The sequence below is a fragment of the Symphalangus syndactylus genome, chromosome 7 (genome assembly GCF_028878055.3).
Source record: "Symphalangus syndactylus isolate Jambi chromosome 7, NHGRI_mSymSyn1-v2.1_pri, whole genome shotgun sequence".
NCBI lineage: Eukaryota > Metazoa > Chordata > Mammalia > Primates > Hylobatidae > Symphalangus > Symphalangus syndactylus.
The window spans coordinates 48,581,617-48,597,207 of NC_072429.2; the positions used below are offsets into that span (position 1 = coordinate 48,581,617).

Below are 15,591 nucleotides of genomic sequence, written 5' to 3' on the forward strand. Positions count from 1 at the left end.
TGTAAAGTATATTTGAGAAATTAGAGATAAAAATAACAGGATATGGTGATGATTGTGAGATGGTAAAGGAAATCAAAGATAACTTTCCAAGGCTCCTAAATTTTCCAATTTTCCTATCTATACTCCAAACAAAACGTAAACTGTTAAAAATAATGTTACACAACTGTGGGATATCTTGTCAAGGTGGGCGAAAATGCATGAGTTGAATACCTCTGTTTTCAAATAAAAAATAATTTTCTCTTTACAGTTTCTTTGATTCTCAAGAGATAGCTTTCTACCAATTATCCCCAAATTTTTCTACTTTCTAACATCCTAAATAAATTAAATGTGAAGTACATGGGAACAACGGAAATAACCTGAATAAAAACTCCAGCACATATAGTGCTTTCAGGGGTTGTGGAATAACAGATATGGATTTGCATCCCACCTCTCCCGTTTCTTAACTGTGTGGCCTGGAGCAAGTCACTTTAGCCTCTTTGAGCCTCACTTCCTTTGCCTATAAATAGGGACAATAAAGACCTCAAAGGATTGTCTGTAGGATTACATGAAATAAAGACTTTAAATGCGTAGCAGAATATGGGCTCCAGATAAATGCTTATTCCATAAGCAAACTCAGGTCAGAGTAAAAACTGGCATGACTTTTTTTTTTTAATTGTTATATATCAAGAATCTTAAACATGTACATACTCAGTGTCTATCATATCATTCTGGACCATGATCCTAATAAATAACCCTAAACACTGAAAAGGTTTTATTCACAAAAATGCTCACCATGGCATTATAGATGAAGCCTAAAATCTGAAACAACTTTAATAGCCAACGAAAAGGGAAGAGTTAAATTACTCAGCCAAAAAAAATTAACGTTCATAAGATTACGTCCAAATTCCTTGCACACCATTTATTATTTTCTTTTGGGTTATAAAAGCAATACATGAATTACCTGTGGAAAATAGAGAAAAGCACCAAGAAAATTAAAATCACCCATAAAATGAATAATTTTTAGTAAAAAAGGAAAATAACAGGCTGGGTGCGGTGGCTCACAACCTGTAATCCCAGCACTCTGGGAAGCTGAGGCAGGCAGATCACTTATGGTCAGGAGTTTGAGAACAACCTGGTCAATGTGGCAAAACACCATCTCTACTAAAAATACAAAAATTAGCCGGGCATGGTGGCGCGGCACCTGTAATCCCAGCTACTTGGGAGGCTGAGGGAGGAGAATGACTTGAAGTTGGGAGGCGGAGGTTGCAGTGAGCACAGATCGTGCCACTGCACTCCAGCCTGGGCGACAGTGAGTGAGACTCTGTCTCAAAAAAAAAAAAAAAATAGAAAAAAAGAAAAAGAAAAAAAAAATAACTGCCACATTAAATGAAAAAGCAAAACTCAAAATTAAAAATTCCGTGTGAGGCCAGGTGCGATGGCTCACGCCTGTAATCCCAGCACTTTGGGAGGCCAAAGCGGGCGGATCACCAGGTCAGGAGATCGAGACCATCCTGGCTAACAAGGTGAAACCCCATCTCTACCAAAAATACAAAAAAATTATCCAGGTGTGGTGGCGGGAGCCTGTAATCCCAGCTACTCAGGAGGCTGAGGCAGGAGAATCACTTGAACCCAGGAGGCGGAGGATGCAGTAAGCCGAGATCGCACCATTGCACTCCAGACTGGAAGACAGAGTGAGACTCCGTCTCAAAAAAGCAAAAAAAATTATTAGAATAATTTCTACACTTTGTGTAACAGGCATGTATTACTTTAGAATCAGAGAAAGAAAACACCAAATGCTTCAAATCTAAGAAAACAACCCAGACGCAAATCACAAAACTAAGGGCCAGTGTACCTTGGATTGGAGTCCCAAATGTGACTCCAATATCAAGATGAAAAAATTAACAGTGAGGCCGGGCGCGGTAGCTCACGCTTGTAATCCCAGCACTTTGGGAGGCCGAGGCGGGTGGATCACGAGGTCAGGAGATCGAGACCACGGTGAAACCCCGTCTCTACTAAAAATACAAAAAGTTAGCCGGGCGTGGTGGCGGGCGCCTGTAGTCCCAGCTACTCGGAGAGGCTGAGGCAGGAGAATGGCGTGAACCCAGGAGGCGGAGCTTGCAGTGAGCCGAGATTGCGCCACTGCACTCCAGCCTGGGCGACAGAGCGAGACTCCGTCTCAAAAAAAAAAAAAAAAAGAAAAAATTAACAGTGAGTCCATATCAATAAAAACATGTAAAAGAAAAAATTTAAAGATTATAAAGATAACAGGGGCCACGGAGTGGAAATTCCGTAATAAATCAGAAGTGAACATCAGCCTAATAGGGGCTTCAAAATGTTCTACTTTTTTTAGACAGAGTGGTCAGGGAATAGAAGAGAAAAAACAGAAAAATCCATGTTTCCTTTTTTTTTTTTTTTTTTTTTTTTTCAGACAGAGTCTCGCTGTCGCCCAGGCTGGAGTGCAGTGGCACGATCTCGGCTCACTGCAGACTCTGCCCCTCTGGGGTTCACGCCATTCTCCTGCCTCAGCCTCTGGAGTAGCTGGGACTACAGGCGTCCGCCACCTCGCCCAGCTAATTTTTTGTATTTTTAGTAGAGACGGGGTTTCACTGTGTTAGCCAGGATGGTCTCGATCTCCTGACCTCGTGATCCGCCCGCCTCGGCCTCCCAAAGTGCTGGGATTACAGGCGTGAGCCACCGTGCCCGGCCTAAAATCCATGTTTCCTGACCTCCATGAATTTACTATCTAGTAGAATAGACAAGCAAGTGTGGAGGATGGAAGACTTTCCCTCTACCTTCTGAGGGTTAGGTGACTGACATAAACAGCAGTTTAAGGAGAGAAAAATAATACAAATTTGTTACATGTAAAGGACATCACAACAAGGAAAAGTAAATACCCAGAACCCAGTAAGACTGAGTTTTATATTTCTATAGAAATTATAGAAATAATTTTTATATAATTATATAATTATAATATAAAATTATAGAAATAATTATTGGGGGGAAGGGGGAGGGATAGCATTCGGAGATATACCTAATGTAAATGACGAGTTAATGGGTGCAGCACACCAACATGGCACATGTATACATATGTAACAAACCTGCACGTTGTGCACATGTACCCTAAAACTTAAAGTATATAAAAAAGAAATAATTATATAATAAAATTATAGAAATAATTATATAATTATATAAAATCATAATTATATTTCTGTATTTCTTATAGGCAACTTAGGGGAGAGTAAACCACATACATTATTCACTTAAGATATTGTGTGTGTGTGTGTATATAAATATATCATCTATCTATCTATCTATCTATCTATCTACCTATCTATCCATCCTGAGCTCAAGTGATCCTCCCTATAGGTGCACACCACTGCACCTGACTTAATAATTTTTGGGAAAAAAAATCAATGGGCCCTCAGAACAGGTGACAGCTAAGGCTGTCTGTCTGCATGTGGTATAAACCTCCAGTCTCATCTCCTGTGATAGGAATTAATCTTCCCTGGTTGATAAGGTTAGCAGGGAAGGGATTCATGACAATAGAGTTCCTTATTTTTTTTTTTTCAGGCTGGAGTACAGTGGTGCAATCTTGGCTCACTGCAACCTCTGCCTCCCAGGTTCAAGCCATTCTTGTGCCTCAGCCTCCTGAGTAGCAGGGATTACGTGCGCCACCATGCCCGGCTAATTTTTGTATTTTTTAGTAGAGATGGGGTTTTGTCATGTCGGCCAGACTGGTCTCGAACTCCTGGCCTCAAGTGATCCGCCCACTTCAGCCTCCCAAAGTGCTGGGATTACAGGCGTGAGCCACAGCGCCAGCCTAGACTTCCTTTTGGAGGATGTGTCTTTAGGTAGATGAATAAGTTCAGAGACAGCCCTCCATCTGCTGCTCCCCAAGTGCCTTCAGTTTGAGATCCAATGCAACATATTTTGGGGTGGCATTTCCTGAACTTCTTCACAAGCTATACATCTTGCTACACATATCTATAACAAGAGAAACTACAATAAATATTCCAAAAAGTGGTATCCACAAAGTGCTAAGGGAACAAAGAATAAAAACAACATGCTGGGGAATCAGAAAGGCTTTATAGGGTTTGTAGCTCCTAGGATGCATGGGCCTGAAGGATGAGCAGGCTTTCTTTTCTCTGTATAGGATTTCAATAGATGACAGCATTAAAAGAAAAGTTTTAAGAAGGAACAAAGCAACGGAAGCCAGAAAATACTAGAAAAGTGGAGGATCACCAAAATCGAGGCTGCTTGCTTTAAACAGCCTTTTGGCAACACCCAATTTCCCTTGTCCAATTCTTTGCACATCGAGGACCCTTCTTATAGTAATTTAGTCTCTAGAGCAGAGCAGGAAGGGGCTCTATGCAGATCTCTGGATAGGCATACCTCCCACTGTAAATTAATAACCTTGCATGTGGATTTACAATTCAGTCTCCAGAGTTTGGTTAGAGAGAATTAGTCCCCTAGAGCCTGATTACCTCTGAAGTCATGAAAAAAGGAAAAAAAAAAAAAAAAGGAGTTTCAGCCCTTAGAAAACTGAAAGAGGTCACACTATCTGAGTCACTACAAATCAGGCAGGTTTTACCCACCTAGAGATGGGCAAAAGATGATGCTTTCGCACCAGGGGCAGTAGGGATGGTACAGTGGAAAGGGCTTAAAAACCACCAACCTGTCAAAGGCAGTGGAAAACTGAGAAGCAACAACAGGTGTTGCGTCCCCCAGGCCTTGTGGAAGCAAAGCCTATAGAACCCACCCCAGCTGTTGCAAAGAAAATCACAACAGAAAATGCCATGTTTCTTACCCACCATTTTGAGTCTGTTGGTGGAGGGGGAACTAAATAAATAAACTAGAACAAGTTGGAGAAGAGACCCAGGAAACTGTGTATTTAAAAAAAAGAGAATGAACCCTTTCCAGGTGGGGAGTTAATGACGCAAGTCCCTCAGAAACAAATGGGAAATTAATGGCCAGGCGTGGTGGCTCATGCCTGCAATCCCAGCACTTTGGGAGGCCAAGGCAGGCAGATCACTTGCGGTCAGGAGTTCGAGATCAGCCTGGCCAACATGGTGAAACCCTGTCTCTATTAAAACTACAAAAATTAGCCAGGCGTGGTGGCAGGCACCTGTAATCCCAGCTACTCACCTGTAATCCCAGCTACTCAAGAGGCTGAGGCAGGAGAATCACTTGAACCCGGGAGGCGGAGGTTGCAATGAGCCAACACTGTGCCACTGCACTCCAGCCTGGGTGAAAGAGTGAGACTCCGTCTCAAAAAAAAAAAAAGAAACAGAACTATTAAAATACACACACACACAGAGACAATCTGTTTTTAAAAAAATAAACTATACAAAGTGCTTGAGTGTCTGAAAAACACAACCATGGCTCAGTGTTTCAAAAACAGACCTGATGCTGTAAGGGGAGAGTTAAGATGATGAGTGTGCTTAGAGGGGCTCACAGTTAAACAGTATATAGTCTTAACGTCAAAAAGTAAAATATCATTTTTATTTAAAGTTCTCTAAACCATACACAGAATCACAAAAACATATTCTATTTACATTAATAAATAGAGCATAAGTATCAAGGTATCACTCAGAGTTTTAACTTTTGGAATTTTAAGTAATAAAAGGACACAAACAGTTTAAAAACCACAAACTCCCATTTCAACTAAGGCTGAAATTCTATGTTTGACCATAGGTAGCGAATTGTACACTGGAAATATGGTAAATATAGTACTATCCTGGACCTGACTATAATTATTACATTATTTAGAAACAAAATAGAGAGGTATTTTAGAGTCTACCTACCCTACCCTGAGACAGAGGAAAGGTTGGGTGGGGAGGTGTAAAAACAGAAGGCAGATACACTTTCACTCCTCCTGGAAGACTCTCAGATAGAAGAAGCATAGTACTAGCCTAGACATTGCTACAATTATTACATTATCTCTTGTCAAAGGAAAGGAGTATTTTAGAATCCGTCTTTCCTTGAAATAGAGATGAAAGATTAAGGGATAAAAAAAAATAGGGCAGATATGCTTTCACTTCTCTGGTAACTTCTGGATACATGAGGTAACTATGATACACATTCAAAACCAAGTGATACTACATTTACAGCATCATTTAATTATACCTACAGAAAGAAAAGAATGGTTTACCTAAAAAATTTAGTGTTGCCACAATTGGTCACTCAGCCGAAAAAAAATTAGGTCCCTCATCTCATTTGCCAATTACAAAAATATTCCAGGCCAAGTGCAGTGGCTCATGCCTGTAATCCTAGCACTTTGGGAGGCCGAGCTGAGTGGATCACTTAAGGCCAGGAGTTTGAAACCAGCCTGGGCAAAATTGTGAGACCCAATCTCTTAAAAAAAAAAAAAAAAAAGGGGGGGGGGCAGGGGGCACCTGTAATCCCAGCACTTTGGGAGGCTGAGATAGGCAGATCAGCTGAGGTCAGGAGTTCAAGAAGACCAGCCTGGCCAACATGGCGAAACCCTGTCTCTACTAAAAATACAAAAATTAGCCGGGCATGGTGGCACACGCCTGTAATCTCAACTACACAGGAGACTAAGGCAGGAGAATCACTTGAACTCTGGAGGTGGAGGTTGCAGTGAGCCAAGACCATACCACTGTACTCCAGCCTGGGTGACACAGTAAGACTGTGTCTCAAAAAAAAAGCTGAAAATGGTGCTGTGCACCTGTAGTCCCAGCTAATCAGGAAGCTGAGGCAGGAGGACCAACTGAGCCCAGGAATTTGAGGCTACAGTGAGCTATGACTGCATCACTGTACTCCAGCCTGGGTGACAGATAAAACCATTAAAAAAAAAAAAAAGGCTGGGTGCCGTGGCTCATGACTGTAATCCCAGCAGTTTGGGAGGCCAAGGCGGGTGGATCACCTGAAGTCAGGGGTTCAAGACCAGCCTGGTCAACATGGCGAAACCCCGTCTCTACTAATAAATAAAAAAAAATTAGCTGGGTGTGGTGGTGCACGCCTGTAATCCCAGCTACTGGGACTGGAGGCAGGAGAATCGCTTGAATCTGGGAGACAGAGGTTGCAGTGAGCTGAGATCGCGCCACTGCACTCCAGCCTGGGCAACAGAACAAGACTCCGTCTCAAAAAAAAAAAAAAAAATTCCTGCCGAGCGCGGTGGCTCAGGCCTATAATCCCAGCACTTGGAAGGCTGAGGCAGGCAGATCACCTGAGGTGAGGAGTTCGAGACCAGCCTGGCCAACATGGTGAAACCCCATCTCTACTAAAACTACGTGGTGGTGGGCGCCTGTAATCCCAGCTACTTGGGAGGCTGAGGCAGCAGAATCGCTTGAACCCAGGAGGCAGAGATTGCAGTGAGCCGAGATCACACCATTACACTCCAGCCTGGGCGACAAGAGTGAAACTCTGTCTCTAAATAAATAAATAAATAATTCCACGCCAGGCACGGTGGCTCACACCTGTAATCCCAGCACTTTGGGAGGCCGAGGTGGGTGGATCACCTGAGGTCAGGAGTTCCAGACCAGCCTGACCAACATGGCGAAACCCAATCTTGTGCATGCCTGTAGTCCCAGCTACTTGGGAGGCTGAGGCAGAAGAATTGCTTGAACCTAGGAGGCAGAGGTTGCAGTGAGCCAATATCGCGCCACTGCACTCCAGCCTGGGCAAAAAAAATAAATAAATAAAAATAAAAAAGTAAATTCCAGATTGACTAAAAATCTAAAGGTAAAAATAAACAAAAATGTTGGCTGGTCATGGTGGCTCACGCCTGTAATCCCAACATTTTGGGAGGCCAAGTCAGGCAGATTGCTTGAACCCTGGAGTTCAAGACCTACCTGGGCAACATGGCAAAACCTATCTCTATACAAAATACAAACATTTGCCAGACGTGGTAGTGTGCATCTGTGGTTCCAGCTACTTGGAAGGCTGAGGCAGGAGGATCACCTGAGCCCAGGGAGGTCGAAGCTGCAGTGTGTTGTGACTGTGTCATTGCACTCCAGCTTGGGCGACAGAGTGAGACCCTGTCTCAAAAAAAAAAAAAAAAAGTTTTTAAAAGTATATTTATATAGGTTCAAGATGGGGATTCCTTCCCAGTCAAGTAATCCTAAACTATTAAGAAAAGTCAGGCCAGGCACAGTGGCTCATGTGTGGAATCCCAGCACTTTGGGAGGCTGAGGCAGGCAACTGCTTGAGCCCAGGAGTTCCAGACCAGCCTGGGCAACATGGTGAAACCCCATCTCTACAACAAATACAAAAACTAGCCAGGCCTGGTGGCACACGCCTGTAGTCCCTGGGAGGATTGCTTGAGCCCAGCAGTGAGCTGTAATTATGCCCCTGCACTCCAGCCTGGGAGACAGAGCAAGGCTCTGTCTCAAAAACAAAACAAACAAAAAGAGGCACGATAATTCTGATAACATAAAATTCTTATTTTTCTGTATAGCAAAGCAACCCATAAAAAAAGTCAAGAGGCTGGGCCCGGTGGCTCACACCTGTAATCCCAGCACTTTGGGAGGTCGAGGTGGGCACAGATCACGAGGTCAGGAGATCAAGACCATCCTGGCCAATATGGTGAAACCCCGTCTCTACTAAAAATACAAAAAATTACCTGGGCGTGGTGGCACACACCTGTAGTCCCAACTACTCAGGAGGCTGAGGCAGGAGAATCTCTTGAACCTGGGAGGCAGAGGTTGCAGTGAGCTGAGATGGAGCCACTGCACTCCAGCCTGGGTGACACAGCGAGATTGTCTCAAAAAAAAAAAAAAAAAAAAAAAAGTTGGCCGGGTGCGGTGGCTCACGCCTGTAATCCCAGCACTTTGGTAGGCCGAGGCGGGTGGATCACGAGGTCAGGAAATCGAGACCACAGTGAAACTCCGTCTCTACTAAAAATACAAAAAATTAGCTGGACGCGGTGGCAGGCGCCTGTAGTCCCAGCTACTCGGGAGGCTGAGGCAGGAGAATGGCATGAACCCGGGAGGCGGAGCTTGCAGTGAGCCGAGATCGCGCCACTGCACTCCAGCCTGAGCGACAGAGCGAGACTCTGTCTCAAAAAAAAAAAAGTCAAGAGACAAATGAAACAAAATACAACCCACTACGCAGGTGAAGGAGTTAATATCCATGCACAGAACTTGCAGAGAGTGATAAGACAACTCCTATTTTTCTCAAATGAGCAAAAGATATCCATACGTAACAAAAGAAATGAAAAAGCCAGGCCAGGCGCGGTGGCTCACGCTTGTAATCCCAGCACTTTGGGAGGCCGAGGCGGGCGGATCACGAGGTCAGGAGATCGAGACCACAGTGAAACCCCGTCTCTACTAAAAATACAAAAAAATTAGCCGGGCGTGGTGGCGGGCGCCTGTAGTCCCAGCTACTCGGAGAGGCTGAGGCAGGAGAATGGCGTGAACCCGGGAGGCGGAGCTTGCAGTGAGCCGAGATTGCGTCACTACACTCCAGCCTGGGTGACAGAGCCAGACTCCGACTCAAAAAAAAAAAAAAAAAAAAAAAGAAATGAAAAAGCCAGTACACACGGAAAAAAAGGACAAAGGGTCATGAAAATTATGGATACTGTTTTTCACCCATCAGATTGGCAAAAATGAAAAAGACTGATGATACCAGTGAAGGCAAGGGTAAAGAGAAACAACCACTCTGAGTACTGTTGGTGGGTGTAGGAAATGCTATACACCTACTGGAAAATAACCTGGCATTATGTAATAAAATAAAAAATACACATACTTTTTTTTTTTTTTTTTTTTTTTTTTGGGACGGAGTCTTGCTGTGTCACCCAGGCTGGAGTGCAGTGGCGCGATCTCGGCTCACTGCAAGCTCCGCCTCCCGGGTTCAGGCCATTCTCCTGCCTCAGCCTCCCGAGGAGCTGGGACTACAGGCGCCCGCCAACACGCCCGGCTAATTTTTTGTATTTTTAGTAGAGACAGGGTTTCACCGTGTTAGCCAGGATGGTCTCGATCTCCTGACCTCGTGATCCGCCCGCCTCGGCCTCCCAAAGTGCTGGGATTACAGGCTTGAGCCACCGCGCCCGGCCAAAAATACACATACTTCTTAACCGAACAATTTCAATCCTGGATTGCTAAACTACAGAAATAAAACCTGGATTACATAAAAATAAGTATACAAGTATATTAATGGCAGCATTGTCTATACTGCCAAAAAAACTTTAGATAACCTGAATGTCCATTAACAGGAGGAATAACTGAATAAATTATGGTACATCCATTCTATGGAATATAAGGTAGTTACCGAAAATGATGAGTAAAATCTGTAAGTATTGATCCCCATGGTATACTGTCAAATGAAAGAAAAAAAGGCAGGGTGCAAATATTGTGCAGTACGACACCATTTGCTAAAAAAAGGAAACTCTTTGTATACGGTTGAATGTTTTCATGTTTTTTGTACTAGTATTAGGAAAGATGAGCAAAGAGATTGCTGGTTTTTCTTGTGTAAACCTTTGACATTTTGCAAATTACTAAGCTTTGCTTTTATAATCAAAAAAAGGAAAATCTATGGGTTTCTTTTTTTGGTCTGTTTTATCTACAATACCCATATATGTGACGGTCCCAAGGTCTCTGCAACTTACATGAGCCAATAATGATTTAGGAACACAAAGAGGACACCGGATTAGGAAAGAAAAGCCACAGATAAATGCATAAAAACCCATAAACTAATTCTAAAAAAATAAAAGGCCCATTTTAAAACACAAATAAAACTACTATTCCATGAGAAAGGGGGGAAAAAGCTGTTTTCATACCTTGGCTAAACATCTGAGTAATTTGTCAGCATGGCTTTTGCTGGTGAAGATGTCCACCTATGAGAACCTTATCAACAAAACTCTCAATCAACAGGATCCTGACTCCTTTTTTTCACATCTCACCTTAAGGTAGCACTTGGCTTTGTTACTGTTTTCCAAAAGAGGTTTCATTAAATGGATCAGTACTATATTTTATAGGATATCTGAATCAAAAAGTATTTAGAAAGAGTATATTCGTGGAGTCTAAAATTAAGAAGTGTGTTTTCAATCACTTCAGAAACTCATTCATCCAACCCTCAATTACTCATCCTTAAAAGGGGGCGCCCTGCTAGGCATTACTCAAAACCAAGCATGCCTGAAAACATCTTAAACATAACTGAATGAAAATCTGCCCAATCACAGGCCAGCTGCTTGCAAACTCCACCCTTGAGTACAGGAAGAACACTTTTGATTGGAAGACAGTTGTGTTTACTACCGTGTGTGGTGCAAATTGGAAAGGTCCACATGCCTACGGTCCAAAGGAAATCTCTCTTAATGAGAAAAAAACAAAACGGCCCGTTCTCATCCTACACTGGTCATTGTCATTAACAGAACCTCAACAAAACACCAATTCTTGAACAATTTTGCAAGCTGGTGAAAAAATCTAAAGGCTCTGAGTTTTGGTCTGGCTGTTTTCTCATCTATGTCCCTGGATATACATGTAAGACAAGCATAAATGTATTCTCAAAATACAAACCTGCCTTTGCTTCTACATTCACACAGCCCCATGCAAGACCTCAACACAGTTGTAATGTTCTTTGCTTTAATTTCCAAGAATCACTGCAACTTATTACTTGGTTTGAGAACTCAGTTCCGTGGGCTCAGTGGTAAAATTATTCAGTATTTAGTTTAGTGGGTGTCCAGCAAGGAAGTAAGCTCCAAAAACCTCTGCCCTTAGGGAGCACAGCAAACAACAAAGTGAAGGGGGAGCCATTTCAGGTGCAGAGCTCATTAGCAATTCATCTGATGAAGGAAACGAGACGACCATTGCAAGAACCAGAAAAAAAAATCCCAATGAATAGCTAGGGCAAACTAGGCCTTAGGTCAAAGTATGCATGTAACAGTGGATCTTAAGTATGTTTTGCCTCCAAGGGGGTAGAATGAATCTGAAATGGACACTTCTTTTCCCATCCCAGCCATCTTTTAAAGAAAGCGCAGAGGAATAGAGATCCAAATCCCAGTCTTAATCATCATTCCATCCCCTTATATTTTTAGTATCTTTTTGCAAATTTGCCCAACTGAGGCCTCATAAAAGTCCTAGCAGCGTTTCTTATACAGCATGAAGAAAGATCAAAGCAAATGAACCCAAGTAGCAGAAGCAAAGCCTAAGCCATCCACAAAAAAAATCCATAAAGCTTGTATATTAGTGAAAAAGGACAGTCTAACACCGTTGATCAATAGGAAGAAAAATAAACATCGGAAGCCTACAACATTACTTCCAAATCTCACAAACTGCGTTCCCGTTTATATCTGCAGAAGCAAGTTCATCAAGAAAATTTACTTTCTGCTTGCTGATCTATTACATTCCAAAAGACCATCCCCTGCCCCAACACGCACACACACCATTTTTCATAGCCTTATTTCACCAGAGAAGCTAGGGCCCCTACCAAAATGAGGAAATAAAGTGGTTTGCCAAAACTCCAACACTATATTTTACCGCCACATTAACGAGAATAACACAACATGATCCCGAATGCTAGTTAAGTTGGTATGACTGAACAACTTTAATCACAAAACACACCAAGGCATTCAAAAAGGGCCAAGCCCAAACACAAAGTTTCAAAACAAAACCTCTCCCAAGGCTGGGGGAGTAGCTGAGCTGGGAGCAAAAAGCACTACCCAGCAGCCCCGTTCGGCCACTAAGAAAGATCTCAAACTTATCAAAAACAGCCAGAACTGCAGCTCCTGTCACCCAGAAGCGTAAGGAGAGGAGAGCTCGAGAGCTGGCCTTTCTGGAGACCGCCAGGCCGAGCCCAGCTCAGACGAGGAAGTAAACTGCCAGATAAAAAAGCCCCGACCAGCTCCAACTGCAGCCTCCGTGCCTCCCATAACTGCCCACATTCCCGCCCCACTAGGGGCTCCGGGAGAAAAGGAACAGGGCGCAGGTCTCCTGGGAGAGGCTAGGGACCACAGGTCCGCGTCTTCGAGAGGGCAGCGGCAACATTGGCCGAACTCTGAGGCTCCCGGGAGCTCAACATTCAAGAGCCTGCTCCGAAGGCGTGTTGGGGGGAACGCCGAGAAAAGGGTCGCCCAGGAGGCGGGGCCTGCCGGCTGCAAGCAGCAGCTCCGGGCGCCCTGGCCGCCCCCCGGGGGAAACCGGGGCGCACACCCCGACGCGGAAGCCATGCCGGCAAGAGCTCGGGGTGCCGAGGTGCCGGCGGGGGGCGCTAAGGAGACCCCGGGGCACGGAAATGGGTCACCCCCATCCCACCGCCCCCTCACAAAGGCCCCCGGGGAGGCCGCCCGCAGGCCCCGCAGCCCCGGCCTCGAGTGCCCGACTCGGCCGCCACTCACCGCTAGGTCCTGGGGCACCGCCCCGCTCATGGCCCGCACCGTGCCGGCCCGCCAGGCTCGAGTGCGCAGCGCAGGCCCCGGATCTCCGCTCGCCGCCGCCGCCGCGGGGGCCGAGGCCGAGGCTGAGGCCGCAGTGTCCGCGAACAGAAGCAGCAGCCGCTTGCCCACCGGGGAGGCCGCCGCGTCCGCCATCGCCGGGGCCGGCCTGACCCGCGCTCCCGCCCGCCGCCTCCCACCACCTCCGCCGCCAAGCGCCCGATCCACCCGCAAGGCCTCCCTCCGCACCACCCGCGGCCGCCGTTCCCCCCCACCCCCCCCAACAGCCACCACCAACCACCGGCGCCGCGCAGCGCCCCCCGTGGCCGGGAGCGGAGCCGCAGCCTGGGCCCCGCACAGCGCCCCCCGCGCTCTGGAGCGGGGCGGCAGCTCCTGGCCCCTCGCAGCGCTCCGCCCCAATCTCCCCGGGGCCTGCAGTGCCCCCTGCGGTCGGGAGGGGAATTGCAGGTTCGGCCGGGGTAGGGAAGTGGGCGGGTCCTTCATCTTCCCCATGGCACCATCCCTGGTCTCAATCTTCCTTCAGGGAGTCGTATGTATGAGAGGGCTTTAGCTTGCTCTCCTCGGATGCCAAAGACATTTACGGGGTAAGGGGGTGAGGGGCAAGGTACCTAGAGAGTGGATGTTTTGAGCTATTTAGTGTCTCCAATACCCCCATTGATTTCCTATCCTGAAAATATGAGCTCCTACCTGCTGTCTTGTAGGAAATGTTCTCCCCATTGGTCCATGAGACACAATGTCTTCCTTCTCAATGGCCCATAACAGCACCATCCCATTCTATACTGCCAGCACTTCTTGGGTTCCTTTCCAATTGGCCAACGTATTACTCCCATTGGATGTATAATGCCACTCTTTCCACTGACTGAAGGCCAACGTGCGCCCCAACATCTTGATGTTTTTCCTAAAACCGACCTAACTTCTTCCCCTTCCTAGTCTGCCAATGTTATTAAGTCTACGTGTTTCTCCATTCAACTCTTAGGGGAACTGGAAAGACCAGCAGTAAAGGGGTTCTCTTAGTGGCACTCCATCTTACCATGGAATTAGTGGGGCTGGGGGCAAAGAAAATTCTGTAACTCTTATCTGAATGCATTTAATACAGGTGTGGGAGACTGATAGCTCCTGATTAGAAAAGGAGCCTGCAGAGAAAGTGAGATGCTGAGATTTTTGGCTAAATTGTTACCCACAATAAGCAACAGGAAATTGCCTCAATCATTTAAAGTTGGCAGTATCAGGGACTAGCACATTCCATGGTCTCATGGATGCAGAGACTGAGTATACACAAAATGGATACAAAAGATAAAGGGTATAGTAATAACCCATGACTGTTGCTCTAAAAGTGACTTTTTGATTTTCCCTACAGACAGGAAAGAGCAGTAGCTGGTTCTTTCTCCAAGGCTTCTGTGCCTACCCCAGCTATCTCCTGTCCATAACCTTGTCTACACCCTTGACCTACTTTTCCTGTAACAAAGGCTTGGGGAGAGGGGTAACCCACTATTGACTTTATACTTTTACTAAAGTATAAAACATATAGGAAAATCATTCTAGAACCAACCCTGTGGAGCACCAAGGAAACACTCCTCCCTCCACTTCTTTTTAACTTCCATCTCCCACAGCCAACCTGAGGCCTGACTCAGAATGTTTTTCTGGGCTGAGAGCCACCTCTTAAAGCACATGGCCCATAAGCTGTAGCTGGTAGGAGGGGAACAAGGGTGAATCCATACAAGATCTATCTGCCTTGCAATTTTTCTATCAAAATTATCTGCTGGGATTTTCTCCCATACAGATATTTAACTACTGTCCCAATGTCCAAGGCTGGTTTCTCACAGCAGAGAGACAGAAATGTACCTAAGTTCAGGGATGGGAAAGGCAAAAGGGAAACGCATTCAACAAATGTGGCCGGCACTTTTCACGTGCCAGGAACTTCCCAAAGTGTTGGGGACACAATATTGAATAAAACAAAACTCTTGCCCTCATGGAGTTTACATTCTTTCCTATATTAACAAGACTTCAGGAATGAAAAATGAAATCACACTTGGCCTCACAGAAAATAGCAGAAAAATCCAACAAAAATAAACTCAAAAGAAAAAAAGGGGGAGACAAAGTCATTTTAGATGTTCAAACTTTACCCCTGCTCAAGCAGTAGGTGAAATGAAACATCAGTTTTAAAGAAGAAAAAAAACCGTAATTCTAAGCTTCTTTAATCACATGCCACTGCCCACCACTTCCCCAAAGCCCTTCGTTTCCAGGGCAGGTGACAACCCTCACGT

The 15,591-nt window shown here is 45.2% G+C and overlaps 1 protein-coding gene across 1 annotated transcript in view; it reads right to left on the reverse strand.

The window, feature by feature from the left end:
- KDM3B (lysine demethylase 3B) overlaps positions 1 to 13,573 on the reverse strand; it is an 88,391-nt gene extending 74,818 nt beyond the window's left edge. Inside the window, exon 1 of the mRNA XM_055286085.1 lies at positions 13,271 to 13,573. Within this exon, the coding sequence (XP_055142060.1) occupies positions 13,271 to 13,462 (192 nt within the window). The 5' untranslated portion in view covers positions 13,463 to 13,573. The remainder of the gene's footprint in view (positions 1 to 13,270) is intronic.
- Positions 13,574 to 15,591: the final 2,018 nt, after the last annotated feature.